Source organism: Camelus ferus, chromosome 18 (genome assembly GCF_009834535.1).
Source record: "Camelus ferus isolate YT-003-E chromosome 18, BCGSAC_Cfer_1.0, whole genome shotgun sequence".
In the NCBI taxonomy this organism is placed as follows: Eukaryota; Metazoa; Chordata; class Mammalia; order Artiodactyla; family Camelidae; genus Camelus; species Camelus ferus.
In genome coordinates, this window is record NC_045713.1 from 35,705,127 (window position 1) to 35,723,992 (window position 18,866).

The window sequence follows — 18,866 nt, forward strand, 5'->3', positions numbered from 1 at the left end:
GCTAAACTTACTTTGTCACATATCTCTAGCCAACCAGCCGGTTAAGATTTTTGGTGCCTAAAATCAACTTTGAAATACATTAGTATCCTTCCCCCAGACACTTCATCGTGCAAATCATTAGCCAGAGCTCAGCATCTCTTTATTTATTTATTTATTTTTTAGAATGTGCTAAACTGGTGCTTTTCAGCCACCCAAGGATCTTGTTGACATGAGTCCCTGACTTGGCAGGACTCAGCAGGCCTGAGGTTCTGCATTTCTAATGAGCACCCAGGGAAGGTCAATGAGGCCAGTTCTAGGACCTGACTTTGAGAAGTGAGGGTCTACTACTTGCCACATTTGCCTTGAGCCAGCCTCACCCAGGCTCCCAAAGCCCAGCCAGGTCCAGGGCCTGATGCACAGGGGAGCAGCCCTGCCAGGGAAGCAGGGCCAGGACAGAGCTCTGAGTCACGCATCAGGCACAGGGCCAACTGGGGAGGACAGCGGCTCGGTGACTCAGCAGGGGGGACCGGGGAGCAGGCCAGCACTGCTAGCTTCCATGCAGGCCCCGCCTGACCCTGGGCTTGGCTGACCCCTCTCTCTGAGGACAGGCGATGTGTGACTGCTGCTCTGAGGATGGGAGAGTGACAGGAGCTGGACTCTCCCCGTCTCCCAGGCTCTGCTGTGATGTCCAACCCAAAGACGACGGGGAGACAGCAGAGAGAACACTGACGCTGTCCCCTTCCCCAGATAGCGGGCCTCAGTTCTGGGGTGCGAAGGGGGTGTAGCAAGCACTGACTCGAGCTTCAATCCCGTTTTCAAGAAGGGGACACTGAGGTCCTCAAAGGAGGACTGAATTGCCCAGAGTCACGAATCTGAAAGTCCTGTAACCTGAGTCCCAACCTTCGTCAACTGTAATTAGAGTCATTGGTCTGTTGACCTGCATAACGGCTCTCTCCCAGCAAGACCACAACCTCTGGGGCCATGTGGTGGGCTGTGCTTTCCAAAGAGGGCCAGGCAACGCTCTTCCTCCGTCTAGAGGTTGGGGGTCCATGTCCCTCAAGTCTTTGCACTCAGAAGATTTTGTAATTGCCTCAGTCCAGAGACGATGGCAGAAGTGACCCTGTGTGACTTCTGGGATTGGGTCCTGAAAAGTGACACAGCTTCTAAACCTGGGTCTCTCTCTAGGAACACTCATTCTCAGAGACCCCGAGTGAGAACCACCCAGCTGAGTCCTGCCAACACCCACGACCGTGAAACGTAATAATGAAGTTCTATTGCTATTTCCTGACACCGAATTCAGGGTGGTCTGTCATGGAGTAACACATAACCGAAGCAGGGCATGGACCACATTTTCCCACATACTGTGGTGTCCTCAGAACCAAGCACAGTATACAACCGGTGCTTAATAAATGTCTGCTGAAGGGATAAAGGGACCCAGGTGAAATGAGAGCCCAGGGTCTGCCCAACTCCAAAATGAGACTCTTCTCCCATCACCACACTGCCTTCACCATCAGATTTCGGCTGTGAATCAGGACCTAACAGCCCGACAACCTCTCCAAGCCTTGATTTCCACAAGAGAAAAAGAATGGCTGGGAGAAGAGTCAGAGACCTGGCCCCTAGTGGCCCCAGTCCAGCCAAGCAGGCCCCAGGAATCCAAAAAGCACAAAAGGAAGAGGAAGTCAGCTCTGTGAGTCACCCCCGTGCACACACACCCAGGAAAGAAGCGAGAGAGTTTTATGCAGATCCCAGAGAGGACCAGAACTCAGAAACTGCCCATTAAGCAGGCCGGTCCACTGGGAGAGGCTGCTTCTCAGGCCCCAGAGGGCGATCTCCACCCACGTGGGCCCATCTGCCTCTCCCAGCTCGGTTCGCCCTCACAGCACCCCAGGGTCTGCAGTCACTCAGGGAGGTGTGACTTGTTCGGTGTGATCCCTGGTTCCATAGAACAGCCTGGATGGCCACACTCCAAGGCCACACACCCCACCGACAAACACCAATAGCAGCAGATACAACAGCTGGAGACACCTGAGCCCCTCCTCAGTGCCAGGTGTGGGCTGGATCCCACAGGTGTCCAGGCATAGCCACTGCCCTTGTGAACATTATACACCAGCAAACACACACACATGCACACACACGAACACACAAATCCACACGTGCAGACACATCGACATGCAAACATGTGAACATAAATATGCATGTATGCACACACCCATGTGCGCACACACACATACACATACATATGCATGTATGAACACACACACACACTTTGCTAATTTCTCCAACCAGCTCCTTCCTGAGGGGAGATAGCAGACGGGGCCTCTCGGGACACACTCTAGGACACGGGTTCCCCCAGCACACGCTGGGAGTGTTAGCTGCCTCCTCCGAGCAATGCCCCGCAGGTCCTTTCATCACCCACAAAGGCAGCCTCAGCCTTTTGCTGAGGTTCAAGCCAAACCCAACAGAACCACAGCTGAAAACTGCTCCTACTGCAATTTCATCTGTTAGTAGCTAACTAACCATGAAAAAAGCATCAAATGAATGCTCCAAAGGATCCCTACCCCTCTCAGAATAAAGTCCGAACAGCTCACCCAGCCCACAGGCGACCGTCCCACCTCTCAGAGGCCATCCTGCAAGCCCTCTCCTGCCTCTCATGGCTCCAGCTGCAGTGGCCTTTCCTGCTGCTCCTGTGACATTCCAAGGAAGCTCTGCCCCAGGGCCTTTGCACTTGCCACCCCTCTGCCTAGAACCTCTTCCCCTGGGTATCTACTCAGCTGGCTCTTTCAGGTCTCTGCTCCAATGAGGTTTCCTTCTCTGACTGCTTCCCCAAACTGCACATGACCCCCAACCATCATCTCCACTTCCTTCCCCTGTTTTCTTCTTCTCAGCCTTTACCACCACCCGACTGATGTGATACATACCTGGGTCCTGAGTTACTGTCTGTGCACCCTTGACAACATAAGCTTCAAGTGGGCGAGAACTCAGCTTTATTCACTGCTACAGCCCTGTGCCCAGATCTCGGCCTGGCACTTGGCACTGGGTAGAGGTGGGGAGGGGAGAAGGGCAGGAAGGAGGAAAGAAAAGAGGATGGAGGGAGAAAGGAGAGAGGCGAGGGTGATACACCACTGTGTCCTCTTCCCTTCAATCTGTAGGAAGAGCAGCCACCCCCACACCGCCCACTGATGTCCTTCTGCACAGACAGATTTCCCTCAAACTGACAGAAGAGACCAAGGGTCTCAAATCCCTCCAGGGCTGGGCACACACCACAGACGAGGTAAGCAGCAGGGAGTGCTGGGGACTGTGTAGGCCGGGGCAATGCTCCTCAGCCCTGGTCAACTGCCGCCATGTGGGATGACAGCCCTAACGCTGCCAGAACTTCTCATTTTTCTAGAAAAGCTAGACACTTAGAATTTATGTAAAATTTCCTGATTTTCAAATGTGTGCTCACATCATCTAAAACCACTACACCTGCCAAACGAGAAAACCCACAGGCCTGCGAGACACAGCAGGTTCACAACTACACATCAGATTCCCTCCTTAAATCCCCACTGGCCACGTCAGGGGCTCAGGTTTTCCATCTGAGGATGATGTCACCTACCTCCAGGAGTCTGAGGGAAGACAGAATGAGATCCTGGATGGAGGACATTGGCTCAAACCAACCCTAGCTGGCACTGTGTATTTCTCTCTTGCATACACACACATGGGCACACACACGTCTCTGTGATCACCCGTGACCACACTTACGGGGTCGTTGATGGTTTCGGAGAACAAGGGTGAGCGGTCTGAGAGACAGGACAACACGAGCTGGATCAGCACGAGGGAAAAGTAAATGTAGAAAGTGGTGTCTCGGAAGACGTCGACTTCGGCATCCTAAATGGGAGGGAGGGGAGGAGGAAGGAAAGATCACTTTCTGGAAGCAGCCTGCAGAGGCCGGGATAGCTGCCTGCAGAGGTGGGGGAGCAGCCTGCAGAGGCGGGGGTAGCAGCCTGCAGAGGTGGGGGAACAGCCTGCAGAGGCCGGGGGAACAGCCTACAGAGGTGGGGAAACAGCCTACAGAGCCCAGGGAGCAGCCTACAGAGGTGGGGAAGCAGCCTACAGAGGTGGGGGAGCAGCCTGCAGAGGTGGGGGAGCAGCCTGCAGAAGCCAGGGGAACAGCCCACAGAGGTGGGGAAACAGCCTACAGAGCCCAGGGAGCAGCCTACAGAGGTGGGGGAACAGCCTGCAGAGGCCGGGGGAACAGCCTACAGAGGTGGGGAAACAGCCTACAGAGCCCAGGGAGCAGCCTGCAGAGGTGGGGAACAGCCTGCAGAGGCCGGGGAACAGCCTACAGAGGTGGGGAAACAGCCTACAGAGCCCAGGGAGCACCTGCAGAGGTGGGGGAACAGCCTGCAGAGGCCGGGGGAACAGCCTACAGAGGTGGGGAAACAGCCTACAGAGCCCAGGGAGCAGCCTGCAGAGGTGGGGGAACAGCCTGCAGAGGCCGGGGGAACAGCCTACAGAGGTGGGGAAACAGCCTACAGAGCCCAGGGAGCAGCCTACAGAGGTGGGGAAGCAGCCTACAGAGGTGGGGGAGCAGCCTGCAGAAGCCAGGGGAACAGCCCACAGAGGTGGGGAAACAGCCTACAGAGCCCAGGGAGCAGCCTACAGAGGTGGGGAAACAGCCTACAGAGCCCAGGGAGCAGCCTGCAGAGGTGGGTGAGCAGCCTGCAGAGGCCGGGGGAACAGCCTACAGAGGTGGGGGAGCAGCCTGCAGAAGCCAGGGGAACAGCCCACAGAGGTGGGGAAACAGCCTACAGAGCCCAGGGAGCAGCCTACAGAGGTGGGGGAGCAGCCTGCAGAGGCCGGGGGAACAGCCTACAGAGGTGGGGAAACAGCCTACAGAGCCCAGGGAGCAGCCTGCAGAGGCTGGGGGAACAGCCTGCAGAGGCTGGGGGAGCAGCCTGCAGAGGTGGGGGAACAGCCTGCAGAGGCCGGGGGAGAAGCCTGCAGAGGTGGGGGAACAGCCTACAGAGCCCAGGGAGCAGCCTGCAGAAGGCCCACTCCCTCAGGCCACAGGCCGGATGACATGCTTTCCCCCCTGGCCCTCCTCCCCTGGGAAGTAACAGCATGGTCCACATTGCCTGGTCCACACTGCCTGGTGAGAGTGTCTGAGAAGGGGGAGGAGCCCCAGGCTAGAGAGTGAAACAGACCTACGTTGAAGGCCTGGCTCTGCTCATGCTGGCCATGGGACTTTGTCAACTTACATAACCTCAATGTGCCTCAGTTTCCCTATCTATAAACAGACCAGTGGTTCTCAATTGGGGTGATTTTTGCCTCCCAGGGAACATCTGGTAGTGTCTGGAGACATTTTTGTTCCGGGGGTGCTGGGAGGCAACTGCAGTCAGTGGATAGAGGCCAGGGATGCCCGTAAACGTCCCACAAAGCACAGGACAGCCCCCCACAACAAAGATGTCTCCAGCCCCACGTGTCAGTGCCGAGGCTGAGAAATTCTGTCAGGGTGATGGTGAGGAGTCAGTAAGATTATTCACAAAGATTCAGTCCCTGCCTGGCATGTGGAAAACACGAACTCAGTGGATGCTAGCTGCCATCACTGTTAAAGACAGTCTGAGCTGTGGGCGCTCCACAAACGTTCCATTTGCCTGACACCAGTTCCTGATTAGCTCGAAGGCAGCAGGGAACAAAAGAAGAGTCTGAAAGGTCAGAATTCCCAGGAGCAGCAGATGGTGGCCAACGGGAACCATTTCCCAGCCAGAGCAGCGGCTGAAGGCACCGGCGTAATGCAGGGGCAAGTCCAGGGCCCCTGGGGGAGCAGCCGCTCTGCAAACATTGCTCCCCGCCAGGCTCTGTTCCAGATGAAAGACACCTAGAGCCGACTGCCTCGCTGCTACCACTGACAGGCTCACAGGGAGGTGTGTGTCTGCCTGCGGCTCCTGCCCTGAGAGCTGCACAGTCACATGGGGCCCAAAGGAAAGAAGGTTCTAGAACAAAGGTTGTGTGAGGTAGGGAAATCCCTAGTGAAGAAGCCAGGCCCAAGTGTTATAGCCATCCCCTGGTTCCCATGGCAACACGTGATTTCCACACAAGCCAGAAGGAAGGAGCACCTCTCAGGGGCCGCTTAAGAAAAATGCACACCAAAGCCACCACTTACCTCTTTTAAGGCAGTCATGATTTTGGATCTCAGGATGGCGAGGGCACACAGTAGGGCTATAAGCCAGAAAGTTAGCATCACCCCTGAGGACTGGACCCCTCTCCTTCTCTCGATCTGAATTAAAAAGGTAGCAAGCAGCTGGAAGAGAGAAGCACACAACAGGAGTCGTCAGGAGAAGGCCAGGCCCCGAAGGCCCCCACGGTCCAGGGCTGGCAGATGAGAGGCCTGGAGGAGGGACCGCCCTCGGGGCAGTGGTACCAGAACCGCCTGGGGAGGATCTGGCTCCAGTTTCAGCTCTGCTCCTGCCTTGCTAGGGGACCCTGGTCAAGTCACCAAGCCTCTCTGAGCCTCTGCTGCCTCATATGCAAAACAGAGATAACAGTATCTAACTCGAGAGTTGTGGGAATTTAAGGAGACCATGGACAAACGCAGGACAGGCTGGAAAAGTCAGGGGAAAGCTCAGTTTACAACAGAGATCCAGCACACTGTTTCTTAAAGGACCAGGGAGTAAATATTGAAGGCTTTGTGGGCCACAGAGTTCCCGTGACAACTCCTTGAGCCTGCACTGCAGCGTGAAAGCAGCCTCACCCACTACATGGAAGAGTGGGCATGGCTGCATGCCAATAAAACTTTATTTACAAAAACAGGCAGAGGGCTGACCTTGGACTTAGAGCAGGAAATCCAGCCCCGACACTGACTGGTTCCTCTGCCTTGGGCAGCAGTGGTGATGCTCTCCTTTATGGAGTTCCTGTTCCCGTCACCGTGTGGGAGGCATTCACACACACTAACTCAGGGCAACCTGGTGTCAGCCCCAGTTTGCAGATCAGGAAGCAAAGCTTACTAAACCTGCTGCGGTCACACACTGTCTTCAGGGAACTTCATTACAATGATGGTGGTGGAGGCCTGGGGATTTTACTTCATTCCTCATACCTGGAGCTTTGACTTCCACTGTACACGTGACTTAACGATCAGAGACAGAAAACAATGAAGCTGCTTTTCCTTGAAAGAAGGAAACGCCAAGGCCATTCCCCAGATACAGTCATGAGCCAGATTCCCGAGGAGCTACGGTCACCCACGGCACCTCCCCAGCTGCTCGAACCTGAAACACCCCGTCTGTCCGTCCCCCATCTCCCTCACTTCCACATCTAATCCATCAGCATCTCACACTGGCTCTGCCACCAAAGCCCATCCTTGGTCTCCCTGGATGCCAGTCTCCATCCCTTCATGCCAGGTGACCATTCTCCACTCAGAGACCACTGTCATCTCTTAAGTATCAGAGCCTGGCATGCCGTCACCCTTGCTCAAAACCTTTCCCTTTAGAACTGCAGGTTTTAACCCAGGGTCTGAGGACAGGCTCTGGACAGAACCCAGGGGTCCACAAACTTAGATGGGAAACAATTACAGCCTCACTTTCCCCCTTGGGGAATTATATCACCACCAAGAACAAGTGAAAGCAACAAGCCACAGCGGCATCAGCAGTGCCGGGGGCTCTGCCACCACTGGAATTGTATCTGAAAATAGACAGCTGAAGATGTCTCCCGCTGTCATGCACGGTCAGTCGCTATTCAGAAGTTAAGGAGGTGCCACACCTGCTGGTAGACCCTGATTTCAGACGCATTAATAAGAAAGCACATATATTTTTACTTTGTTTTTTGATCTGTTGTTAACTGTGATTAAAGATAATTGGTTCCCCAGCCCAAATGTCCTGCAACCAAAGAATGGATAAACAATGTGTGCTGAATCCATACAATCAAATACACTGGGCGACTTAAAAAAAAAAAAAAGATCTTCGGAACCACAGGAACTGAAAGGTCAGACTCCAAAGGCTCCAGCCCGCATGGCTCCACTCATGTGACGTTCTGGAAAAGGTAAAGCAACAGGAACAGAAAACACAGCAGTGGCTGCTGGGGAGGGGGTGGAGGGAGGGGCTGACTACACAGGGGCAGCGAGAGGGAACCCTTTGGGGCAATGGAGCTGTTCTGCATCCCAACGGTGGAGGCAGTAGTTACATGACAATATGTGTTGATCAAAACATGAAATTGCACAAAAAAAAAAAGTGAATTTAACTCTATGTAAATTAAACTGAAGTAAAAACACAAATGTATATCACAAAATCTTTATGTGTGTGTGTACGTGTGTGTGTGTGTAGTGTGATTGGTTTCCTATGTAATCCTATGTATTTTGTGATTTTAAAGACACTATTCTAAAAAGGAGACCCGACTGGCAAAGAAGAAAGGGGCCCATGGCATAAAAAAGGTTTAGAACCCAGCTTTGGACATGAAAAACAAGACAAAACCCACTTACCCTGAAGCTCAAGGTCCTAAAAGGTCAGCCCTCTGCCTTCCCTGCCATCTAAACTCCCCTCCTCTCCTCCTCACTCTCTCTGTCCCAGCCACACAGGCCAACTCTCCATTTCTCCTTCCAACCCCAGGACTTTTGCACATGCTATTCTCTCCAACTGCATCATCTTCTGCCTCCAGCCTCTTTAACTATTTAACATCCTGCTGATCCTTTAGGTCTCAGCTCCATCATCCTTTCCTCCCTACCTCCAAGACTAAACCAAATTCACCTAACAGCCACATTTCTAGATTTTCACCGTGAGGTCTTCTCATTTCTAAACGCCAGTCACTACTTTTGGTCTCTGCAGTTCCGGCCCCTACTTACCATGGTGACACCCAAGAGGGTTGGGCTGACCAGAAACACTGGGGCCAGGAGCTTGCCCATACTTCTTTCCCAGAAAGAGTAGAAGAGGTCTGCCCAGCAGACGATCCATAGTAAAAATCCCAAGGCCTGGAAGAGAAGTACAGACATATCTTACAACGGACAGCCCTGGGATTTCCCCCTGCAGCCCTGCAAAACGCTCAGCCTCGGGGGGGAACCAGGCAGCCCCTAAGCCATCAGCTGTGGTCTTCAGATACAGCGTGTATCCTCAGAAACATAGACAAGTCCTAGGTAGGGTGAGCCACCACCTGGGCCATCACACTCTGGTCTGTATCCTCTCCCACACCCCAGGCACGACTTCATCTGTTTGGTCACTGTTCTCCCCAGAGCGTAAAAACTCACATCTCTGGCTTACCTATATCTGCAGCCCTAGCAGCCTGCACAGGGCCCCTCACACGATGACCATTTATTCAGTAACATTCATCCAACCAAAGTTTACTGGGGGTCTACCATGAGCCACATACTTTCCAAGGTGCCAAGGACACAACAGTGCATAAAACAGACAAAAAAAAGTCCCTGCCTTCATGGAGATGAGATTCTAGTGAAAGGAAACAGGCAAGAAACAAAGTGAAAAACGCGTAATTTAATACCAGAGAGGTTAAGTGATATGAGAAGAAACAAAAGAGGTGAGACAGAGTGGTCAGAGAAGGCCTCTCCCATCAGGTGACATCTGAGTAAGGAGCTAGAAGTGACTATTTGAGGCAAAGAACAAGTTAGGCAGAGGGAACAGCAAGTACAAAGGTCCTGAGGTAGCAACACATTCAGTAGATTTATGGCTGCTGTGGCATGAGCCATGGATGTGGTAGGAGATGGCTGCAGAGGAGCCTGAAGCCAGACTAAGGTGGGCCACTGAGAGGACTTCCCAATTTGATTCCCCATGATGAGAAGCTACTAGAGGGTTTGCAAGGAAGGCACGGACAAAATCTGACTTACATTTTAAAGCGAAATGTTGTTCCCCAAGCAAAGTATAAAGTGTTCCCACAGATCTAAGAGGAAGACGTCAGATGGAGTTGAGAGGGAAGTAGAAACTATGCTGAGGTTGGCTCGAACTGTGGTATGAAGGAGGCAAGTCTGGGTGATGGTACTTTACGCAAGGGGACAGCTTCAGTTAATTTAAGTTTTCCTGTTTGCCAAAGGCTTACAGAAATAAATCTTGGGGAACGGGGAATTTAAAAGAACTGACACACATGCTAGGTCAAGAGGAGAAAGCAGAATGAGGAGCAGGATATATACACGCTCTTCTTGGGTCTCCCCCAGAAAGCTCACCCTTAACTCGGGGAAACCAGTGCCTGCGTGGTGGAGAACCTGACACACTGAGAAGCTGATCAAAATGAAGCCGATCGGCGAGGGGCAGATGGATACCACACGGCCTCAGATGTAACTCAGGGAAGGACCCCCACATTTTCTTTTGTAGTTTTCCAGCCAGACAGGCATTACCTGAATCTAACCTTGAAGAAATAATCACCCCAAAGCCAGAGCTGAGGCGCTGATTCTAAATGAACTGGCCCACATTCTCCAGACTTGACAGTGTCATAAAACACAAATGAAAGGTGAAAAGAGCTTCCAAAATAACAAAAGAATACAGAGACAGTGTGACCAAATGCAATGTGTGACCCTGAACTGGGGGAGGGGGAGGGGATGCTAGAAAGGACAGCATCGGGACAACTGACAAAACTGGAATGTAGACAGTAGGTTTGTTTGGGTTTTTTTAAGTGTTGCGTCCATGTTAAATTTCCTGAAAATAACTGGACTGTTGTCCCATAAGAGAGTATCTCTTGTTTTGAGAAAAGATACACTGAAGGAACAGGGAGGGGTAAAGGGGAGTGGGGGATGCTGGCTGCTCTCAAATGATCCAGAAAAAATTAATAATGTGTATATGGAGAAAGCAAAAGACAGGAACAATATTAAAATGTTAAATGTGGCAAAGTGTTAAAAATTGATGACTATGAGTAATGGGTATACAGGGCTGGGGGAGTTCTTGCAACTTTTCTGTAGTTTGAAACTACTTCAAGATAAAAACTCTTTTTTGAAGTAAAAAGACATCCTTGGTCAGGTAGGAAGACCTCCGGATAATCTCTTGAGATAGATCCAATCATCCTCACTGTAAGGATGGAGAAACTGAGGCTCGGGGAGGTTAAGAAATTTGCTCAAGGATGCAAAAAAAAAAAAAAAAAAATTTGCTCATGGGGAAAAAAAAACCTTTTTTTCTATTTCTTTAATTTTCTATCTACATGAGATCGTAGGTGTTAACCAAACTAACTGTGCTAATCATTTCATGATAGACTAAGTCAAATCATTATGCTGTGCACTTGTACTTACACAGTGCAGTATGCTATTATACCTCAATAAAACTGGGGAAAAAAAGAAATGTGCTCGAGGTCACACAGCGAGGAAGTGGCAGAGCCAATATCTGAGCCCATGTCTGAATTCAGCGCCCCAGCCTTTTCCTACATTGTAATTCTGTCTCCTAGAATAAGGAACTCAGGGCCAATTAAGTTGAAGAAACGCGTCAGTTTTCACACCCCCACCCCGCTTTGATCAAATCCCACGTGACTCACAGTTTTGGCTTTGTTGAGATGTGTCATCTGGATGTAGCCCCGGTCATGGTGGGAGAGATAGAAGAAGTAGAAGGGGAAGCAGGCCCAGAGGTAAAAGCAAGGCACCCACACGAGGACCGTGTTCTGAAAGCACTTGGTGAAGTCGGGGTTGCTGGTGTTCCACGTGACATTCCACTCCTGCGGACAGAGACACAGGCACGGGGTCAACGGGGAGCCCCAGAGAGGGGTGAGGGGCTCGTGTGGAGCTCAAAACTAGCCTCCGAGGGGTTGCACAACACCGAGGCCCTCTCGGGCAGAACATGCAAACTAGAAAGTTTAGCAACCAGAAAGACTACGAACAAGGAGTGAGGAATGAAGGTAAGTCTCATCTCACCTAAAAGACAAGTTCCTAGGACCTGTGGCAAGTTCCATGGCTGTACGAAAGATGGAGACTGCCACTTCAAGGAAAGGTATTCTGTAAACTGAAGAGTCCCTTAGTCACATAAATCATTCCTACTTTACGATCTTGTACATTAAGAGCTTTCTGATATTCCTCTTCATTACCATTACCATGATGCCCATCATCACCACCATTAATGCCATCACCATCACCATTATCTCGATCACTTCCATCAGCATCGTCATCACGGTCATCATAATCACCACCATCTTCATCAGCAGCGTCAGCACCACCATCATCACCATCTTCAGCAGCAGCATCACCACCATCACCACCACCACCATCATCATCTTCAGCAGCAGCATCACCACCATCACCATCACCACCATCTTCATCATAATCATCAGCACCAGCACCACCACCACCACCATTAGAAGCAGCAGCATGAATAATACCCAGATTGCAGTTACACGTTCTAGGCTCTATTCTAAGTTCTTTATATGGATTTTCTCCTTTAATTCTATAATTACTTTATCAGCCCTTTGTCAGGAGAGAAAACTGAGGCACAGAGAGGTTCAGTGATTTGTTATCTCACGGTTGGTAAGATCCGGAGCCAAATTCAACTCAGGCAATTTGGTTCTGGAGTTCCAACATTTAACTAGTAAAACAAATTTGTTTTACTTTTATTTTTTAAGAAACCACCCGCATTTCATTAGAGACATGATGAACCTATACATAAATAGGTCAGGTATATCTGCCCAAGAATAAACTTCAACTAGCCCTTAAGCCTTCTGTAACAGAAAAACGTATTTCAAGCTCTGATCTGACCACTGACTCATTATTCTACTTTAGGGAAAGTTACTACCCTATCCTGGGGTTGCAACTTCCTATCTCAACCATAATCAGGTGGGAAAAAATTGGAGGTCTGAAATTGGTAGCCCCCAGGCCAATTTGGCCCACAGATGGGTTTGTTGTTATTGTTGCTGGTGTTTTAAGCATGCTTAAAAAAAAAATCCTAAGTTAGCTGCCAACACTTAAAATCAGGAAATTTCATATAAAAATTTGGATATCTGGTTACTAAAAAAAAAAAATCAGAAAATCTGGCAGGACTGGGTCCATATCTGTGCTTCACAACCATTAAGAAGAGCTAAGGAGTAGCCAGTCTTTGGATAAGGTCCATGAGTTCCAGCTGGCCATCCTCATGCAGCCCACTATCCCCCGCCACCTCCCCACCCACCCTCCAGATACCTCCAGACAGCTCTGATCCCAACAGCCCTCCCACAATCAGATAAGTGAGACCACCAAGGAACTCTGAGGAACCTGGATTCTTACAACTCCATGCGAGCTTTTTAAAAACATCAAAGAACGTTGAAGAAGAGAAAGTGATGGAAACAAGCAGAACATTTCACTTAAAGATACATTTGACCACTGAGCAAAATGTATGTTCTGAGCTTTCCCAAAAAGAGACAGTTGTGCACGACAGTGTGAATATACTTCACGCTAGTGAAGCATACGCTGTAAAATAACCATTTGAGATGGTTAAAAAAGAAAGAATTTGACTTTTAAAAAGAGATAGAAAGAGAAAAGACCAACGTATTGAATAAGCAAGTACCCAAACTGGTTCTTCAGAGGTATAATTATGCTATGATATACGTGGTTATTTTTCCAGAACCAAGAACAAGGAATCATTGAAAAGCAAACTTCAAAAGGTCAACACACACAAAGGGATTTAGCTAGGAAACTTCTAGACACAAAGAAACCCTAAAAAAGGACAGAGGTCACGCCTCTGTGGACTTGGGCATTTGGAAGACAGCCCTGGAAATAATAATCTGATCGTGGAGAAGAGCGGTTTTATACCAAAGACTAATTATTTTAGCTGGTTTCACGCGGCATGTAATTCTTAACGTGATGGTGCAAAGGAGGATTAAAACTGTTGGTGGTGATGATTACAGACAGAAAAGTTTCTGAGCAGTTGCCAGAGAAAGCCCATTCCAAAGAAAGCTGCCTTTCCAGTAAGAAAACCATGCTGGCACTTAATAAATGCAGTTGTGCGTACAAGAAGCTCCATTCACGCTTGAGACATTTCACTAACCTGATTCCCATCTGCACTTCTGCAATCGCTTCCTAATCATTCCCTGCTTCCAGCACCGCCCCGCCCCCTGGTTTAGTCTTCCCCACTGCAGCCAAATTTAGCTCATCTATCCACACATCTCTCCATGTTAGGTACGCCATACTACCCACCCATCCGTGAACTCATCCACGCATCAACTCATCCACCCACCCACCCACCCACCCACATACGCCTCACTCTTTGTACTAATCTACTTTTAATAGGTAACACATTCGTGGGCTAAAACTTTTCCAAACTGCACAAAATGGTAAACTGTGAAAAATCAGTCCTCCTCCCTGAACCCGCAGCACCTCCTACCCCACAGGCAAAACTACCACTGCTTACACCTGGTGTGTGCTTCCAAATGCAGCTTCTCTATTTTGTCTCCCCACAAGGTACCATAATACATCCCTGTTCCGTACCTTGCTTCTTTTTACTTAACTAATATTAGAAAATGATCTCTATCAGTGCCCCTCGATCTACTTTTATTCTTGATAGTTTTGTTTTATTTCTTTTGAACAAAGGGTGCAAGTGACGAGTCACCTTCCAATCCTGGTCCCTAACCCCCTCTAAGTTCCTCTCTCTAGAGGCGACAGCATTGATTCCGGAAAATATCTTATGCATATATAACAAAAATTAGTACGTATTTTCTGTTATCAAATGGAAAGCAGAATACTCCACATCTTGTTCTGTACCCTCCTCTCTCCTCTTAATAACAGGTCTTTACAGATCATCCTCACTGCACACAGACAGCTTCCTCATTTTTTGTTCCAGCTGCTTTGTATTCCATCGTATGGATAGACTTGACTTTATTTAACCAGTCTCCTGCTGACTGTGCATCGGGCTGGTCTCATAAACAATGTAGCAGTGAATAAATAACTTAGTGAATGCCTCATTTCATATCAAGCAGGCATATTTCTAAGATAATTTCCTAGAAGTGGACCTGCTGGATCAAAGGGTACATGCACTTAAAATGTAAACAGACACTGTCTCCAAATGGGTACCATCAGTTTACACTCCACCTAACAAGGTACAAGGGTAACTACTTCCCAAGCCACAGTATATTTCAAGCTTTTGATCTCTACCAATCTGATAGTGGAAAATATCTTCCTTCTCTATGATGAATGAAACTGAAAGAGAAAGAAAAATACCATCTGATATCACTCATATGTGAAATCTAAAAAAAAAAAAAAAAAAAAGACAAACGAACTTATTTACAAAACAGAAACAGACTCACAGACATAGAAAACAAACTTTTGGTTACCAGGGGGAAGTTGGTGGGAAGGGATAAGTTGGGAGTTTGAGATGTACAGATACTGACTGGTATATATAAAATAGATGAACAAGTTTATACTGTATAGCACAGGGAACTATATTCAATACCTTGTAGTAGCTTACAGTGAAAAAGAACATGAAAACGAATATATGTATATTCATGTATGACTGAAGCATTGTGCTGTACACCAGAAATTGGCACAACATTGTAAACTGACTATACTTCAATAAAAAAAAATACAAAAAAAAAAAGGAAGATCTTCCCATTTTCTGTGTTTAAAATCAGTCAGGTTCTCCTCCTTAGAGGAAACATCACTGACTTAAACACTTGTGTTAATAAATGGGGCAGATCTTATCACTCCTCTCCCCTGGGTAACAACCTCCAACAGCTCCCAAACATCTTTAAGAGCCTATGCTTGCTGTGTTTATGAGGCGTTCCACATTCAAACCCCATCTGTTTCTTCTACAATTTCTCCCACCCTGTTCCCCAATGTATCAACTCAGCTATTCACTCAAAGGAGCATTTATCAAGCATGTGTCAGGCATTGCTAAAGGCACTGGAGATTCAGTAGGGCCATGATCCCTGCTTTTAAGGCATTCCCCAACTGCTGGTCAAATAAATGGTCCTTTGGGATACATCTTGCTGGATGCTCTCTTTGCATTGTCTTTCAACAGTAACAAACTCCTATTCATCCTTCAAAACCCAACTTAGATACTTCCTTTAAAAAGCCTTCGTCTTCACTCCCTAAAACATCAGACCCCACCATACTGCAATGATTTTCTTACATATCTGTCAATACCTATCCTGCAAGGACCATGCAAGGAACAACCTCAGTGCCAGGACTGTACGGTATTTACTTTTACTCCTCTCCTCCTCACCCAGCAGGTACCCAGAGGTTACTGAGTAAATAAATGGCCCAAACCATGCCTCCCTTCCCCAGCATTATTTTCTGTTTTTTTGTTTGTTTGTTTTAATCCATCCATGTAGAACCTGGCTGTAACTCAGCTTTCTTGTCCAGTGGATATGGATTGAAATTCAGGCCTTGACCTTGTGGAAGCTGGGCAGGTCACTTAACTTCTCCAAGCCTCAGTCTCCTCACCAGTGTGGTAAGGAAAACACATGGACCTGGGAGGAAATACTAACTGAGATGATGAGTGAGAGGAGCTTTGCCCAGGCTGGCACGGTCTAGAGATGGGAAGTGGAAGCGGTAGCTCTGAGTCCCAGACACCAGTAATTAATAATAATACCCCCAGCACTACCCAGCCTCAGGAAGCTTACAGGACAAAAAAAGCTCAAGTTAGGAAGCGAGCAAGAGGAAATCGGGGAGCATCCAAGGACAGGGAGCCTGGGGGACGGAGAGGTTGGAGAAATGCTTAGCAAAGGAAGGGGTTTATTCTTCAGAAGGCAGCTTCCTGCTCAAGGCCAGATGGTCACCCTGACTGAGAGAGCAGAAAGGGAGGGAGGCGGAAGGGAGGTGGAGCATGAAAAGAGGAAACCTGATTGTGATTGTGAACTTTCACTGCTGCAGAAAGCAGGCCGTTCCCGCTGCCTGCCCTCCACTGCCTCGGCCGCTGCCCCTACCACCCGCCAACAGTGGCCCTGACCACACCTGTCGCAGCAGTGACGGTAACAGGGTCAGGGGCCTCCTGCGTGTCCCTCACTGGCTGGGACTTTCAAGAATCCTCTGTCCAAGAAGACCCCTTGACCACCCCTGCAGACAGGCCCCCTCTATTTGGGGTTTCTAGGGGAAAGAGGGAATGCTGAGAGCCGCTAGAAGGCTTAAAGAAGGGCAACACACTGAGACTGCCTGTTAGTTGGTGTCCCCAACCCCAGAGGCAACAGCTGCCCCCAGTCTTCCTCCCCAAGGACTCTGCCTCCTAATACAGGGAACTCTGGAAATCAAGCTGGTTGGACCGCTGCTCCCTGATTCTGTGAACAGAGCTTCAATCGGCCCAGCTGCTGGGAAAGGAAATTCAGCTCAGGGAGACGTGACTCGGGCAACAGTCACCAGCGCTGGCCCAGGCTCTGCACTTTCCAGGAACCTGGCCCAAGGAAATCTTAGAGAAAAGCCATTCCCCAAGTCCCCCGACCAAGGCTTCTCTTTACAAGACACCGTCATCACCCTATAATGCACCCCTGCCCCCAGCCCTGACATTCGAGGATCTGGGGAACAAGTCCAAGTCCGCCTGGCCCATGAGCTTTGGGAGTCCATAAATTTTCTACTGTGTGATGTCATCTCGTACTGTTCTCTCTCTCTGCGGAATAATGGCAACCAACACGTTCTGAGCACTGATGGGCCAGGCCCATCACTCAGCCCTCAGGAGAAGAGGCACTGCTGTTATCCACATTTCACAGATGAGGAAACCAAGGCACCAGGAGATAAGACACCTTCCCAAAGGCTATGCTGCAGTGGGTGTATATTGTCCAAACTCTATACATATTTTCCCTTCTCCGGCAACAACCCCTGGGGCTCTTGTTCATAAACAAATCCTCTAATCTCAGCCACACACTTGGGGCAAAGCTCTAGGGATAGGTCCTTAGCGTCAGCCAATCAGCAGCTTCCTTTACCCAGGTGCCGGTGATTAGTTCTAGAACAGACACTTGATCCAAGTCAATACAAACACTGCAAAGACACACATTGTCCTGTCCCCAGTGACGCAGGATGAGGATGTGGGGTTTACAGGAGTCTCAGCCATTTATAGAGGAAGGACCAAGAGCTGTGAGGAGAAAAGAAAGGTACCACCAGGGGAAGTGTGATAATGAAGCTGACACAGTAAAAGGCAGAGATGAAGAAACTGGTGCTTCATGTTCTTGTGGGCTTCTGGGTCAAGCTTCACCTGCAGACCACCTTCCCACTGGACTTCTCCAATAAATTCACTATTTACACAAATCTAAAATAAATTTGCTCTCACTTACAATACAAGCATCCTAGTAATACAACTTCTCATCCACTGTGGCAACCTTTATACAACAATACGATTCAGAATTTGACATGAATGAATTTAGGGTCCAGATACACCATTACTATTAGCACATTCCTGGGTAGGTCATTGTTCTTCTCTGGGAGTCAAATAGCCCACCAGCAAAACGGAGTTACTGCCAACTCCTCCCCAGGGGATGATAAAAGCCCAAATAAACGTTAATTATTACTATTATTTATATCCTCTTTCGGAACCCACTCCTTTTCTCCATCATCCCCACCCCATTCCCCAAAAGCGTATCTGTCCCCTCGTCCCTTTTCTTACAGGTCCAGTTTTCTTCTCTGTTTGCTGTGCAACCTGAGACAATTTACTTATCCTCTCTGAGCCTCATCTATTACTATGGCTAAGCATACCTATCTCCTCAAGCTATTCTAAAGGTTAAATTACATACACATAGTGTCCAGCTCAGTGTCATATATTAATACTCAATAAAAAGCTATTGTCAGTAACCTTAATTCTTACATCAGTAATAAAAATAAAGCTTAGAGCACTATGCTTTCAATACAAAAATCTTAGCTACTGATAATACCACTACCTTTAACTGAGCACCAACTATGTGCACTAAATATGAATTCACTCATTTAATTTTCATGATCACACAGAAGGGAGGCTCTATATTGATCCCCATTTGGTAATGAGGAAATTGAGACACAGAGAAGTCACAAAACTTGCCTAAGATCACACAGCTTGTAAGGGATGAGGCTGGGGCTCAAACCT

The 18,866-nt window shown here is 48.8% G+C and overlaps 1 protein-coding gene across 1 annotated transcript in view; it reads right to left on the reverse strand.

The window, feature by feature from the left end:
- Positions 1–18,866, reverse strand: part of ABCC1 (ATP binding cassette subfamily C member 1) — a 126,052-nt gene that overhangs the window by 77,367 nt on the left and 29,819 nt on the right. Inside the window, 4 exon segments of the mRNA XM_032460972.1 lie at positions 3,721–3,846; positions 6,125–6,262; positions 8,789–8,914; positions 11,404–11,580. Coding sequence (XP_032316863.1) covers positions 3,721–3,846; positions 6,125–6,262; positions 8,789–8,914; positions 11,404–11,580 — 567 coding nt within the window.